This window comes from Alligator sinensis, unplaced genomic scaffold (genome assembly GCF_000455745.1).
Source record: "Alligator sinensis unplaced genomic scaffold, ASM45574v1 scaffold794_1, whole genome shotgun sequence".
Taxonomy (NCBI): domain Eukaryota; kingdom Metazoa; phylum Chordata; order Crocodylia; family Alligatoridae; genus Alligator; species Alligator sinensis.
This window is the reverse complement of record NW_005842125.1, coordinates 1,443,341-1,444,384: the sequence shown is the minus strand read 5'-3', so window position 1 is coordinate 1,444,384 and position 1,044 is coordinate 1,443,341. Positions and strand designations below refer to the sequence as shown.

The 1,044-nt window shown below is 42.0% G+C and overlaps 1 protein-coding gene across 1 annotated transcript in view; it reads left to right on the top strand.

The window, feature by feature from the left end:
• FBLN7 (fibulin 7) overlaps window positions 1–1,044 on the top strand; it is a 60,821-nt gene that overhangs the window by 44,109 nt on the left and 15,668 nt on the right. The window contains exon 5 of the mRNA XM_006024939.3: window positions 480–617. Coding sequence (XP_006025001.1) covers window positions 480–617 — 138 coding nt within the window. The remainder of the gene's footprint in view (window positions 1–479; window positions 618–1,044) is intronic.

Sequence of the window (1,044 nt, the reverse complement as noted above, 5' to 3'; positions counted from 1 at the left end):
TGAAAAAATGGCAGCAGGGGGCTTTGAAATAAAACACGTTCAATGAGCTTTAGTTCAAAGCACCCAGCCACCATTTTTTCATCATGGGAACACATGGGGACACTGATACATGTGACACGTAGGCACTTTTAATTAGCGCAGCTTGCTAATTAAAGCACCCCATGCTGCGTCCCAAACCACATGTAAAAATGTCTAATGGTACCAATCCCTTTGAGGATCAGGGCCTTACAAGTTTAAGCCTCAGTGGCTATCACTGAGACTGAAACTCTTATGGGTCACATATTTAGAGGGATTTGGGTACCTATAGATTCAGGGAGGTGCTTACTGTACAAGGTGCATTCCTTCATCTCTAGGCACTTTATATGTATAAAAATCTTGTCTGAAAATCCTAGGTGACTTAGACACTTTAGAAAATGTTAACATAGGCCTTTAAACCAGTTGTCTTTAAGCCCTTTAAAGTTTCCTTTCATCTCTCTCAGCGCCACCTTCATGGAGTGTTACAAATGACCCTGCTTTCAGTCGTAAGCCACGCTGTGCCAAAATTGACAGGACACAGCACTGTAGCTGTGAGGCAGGTTTCCACATGAGTGGCACAGCAGACAATAGCATTTGTCAAGGTAAGAGAAAAATGAAAATAACCTTACACAAGTCCTATTGCAAATATACCAACATTTACTGACAAGTACTGTGCTTGGAAAGATCTGTATGTTGCCTGAGTAAGTTTGCATCTGAGCTGAACCTGGTTTTATTTATTATACTTTTGCAGAAGGACTGCAGCTTTTTTCTTTATCATGCCACATTGTAAGCAGGTCAAGAATGTGGCACAGACTCGGTACTCTCCTGCATATCCTCTTAGGTTTGGGGGCTGGAGACAGGAACCCATGTTTCAACATACATGAAATGTTATGGGATCTTGCTACACTTCAGCCATGGTTTTTAAAACTGTGAAGTAATTTGGATTGCTGCAATTTTGGGAGGCCTGACCTGAGGCACCTTTAAGACTCGCATTTTAACATTTGGGGTCATCTAGACCCAGCACTCTTT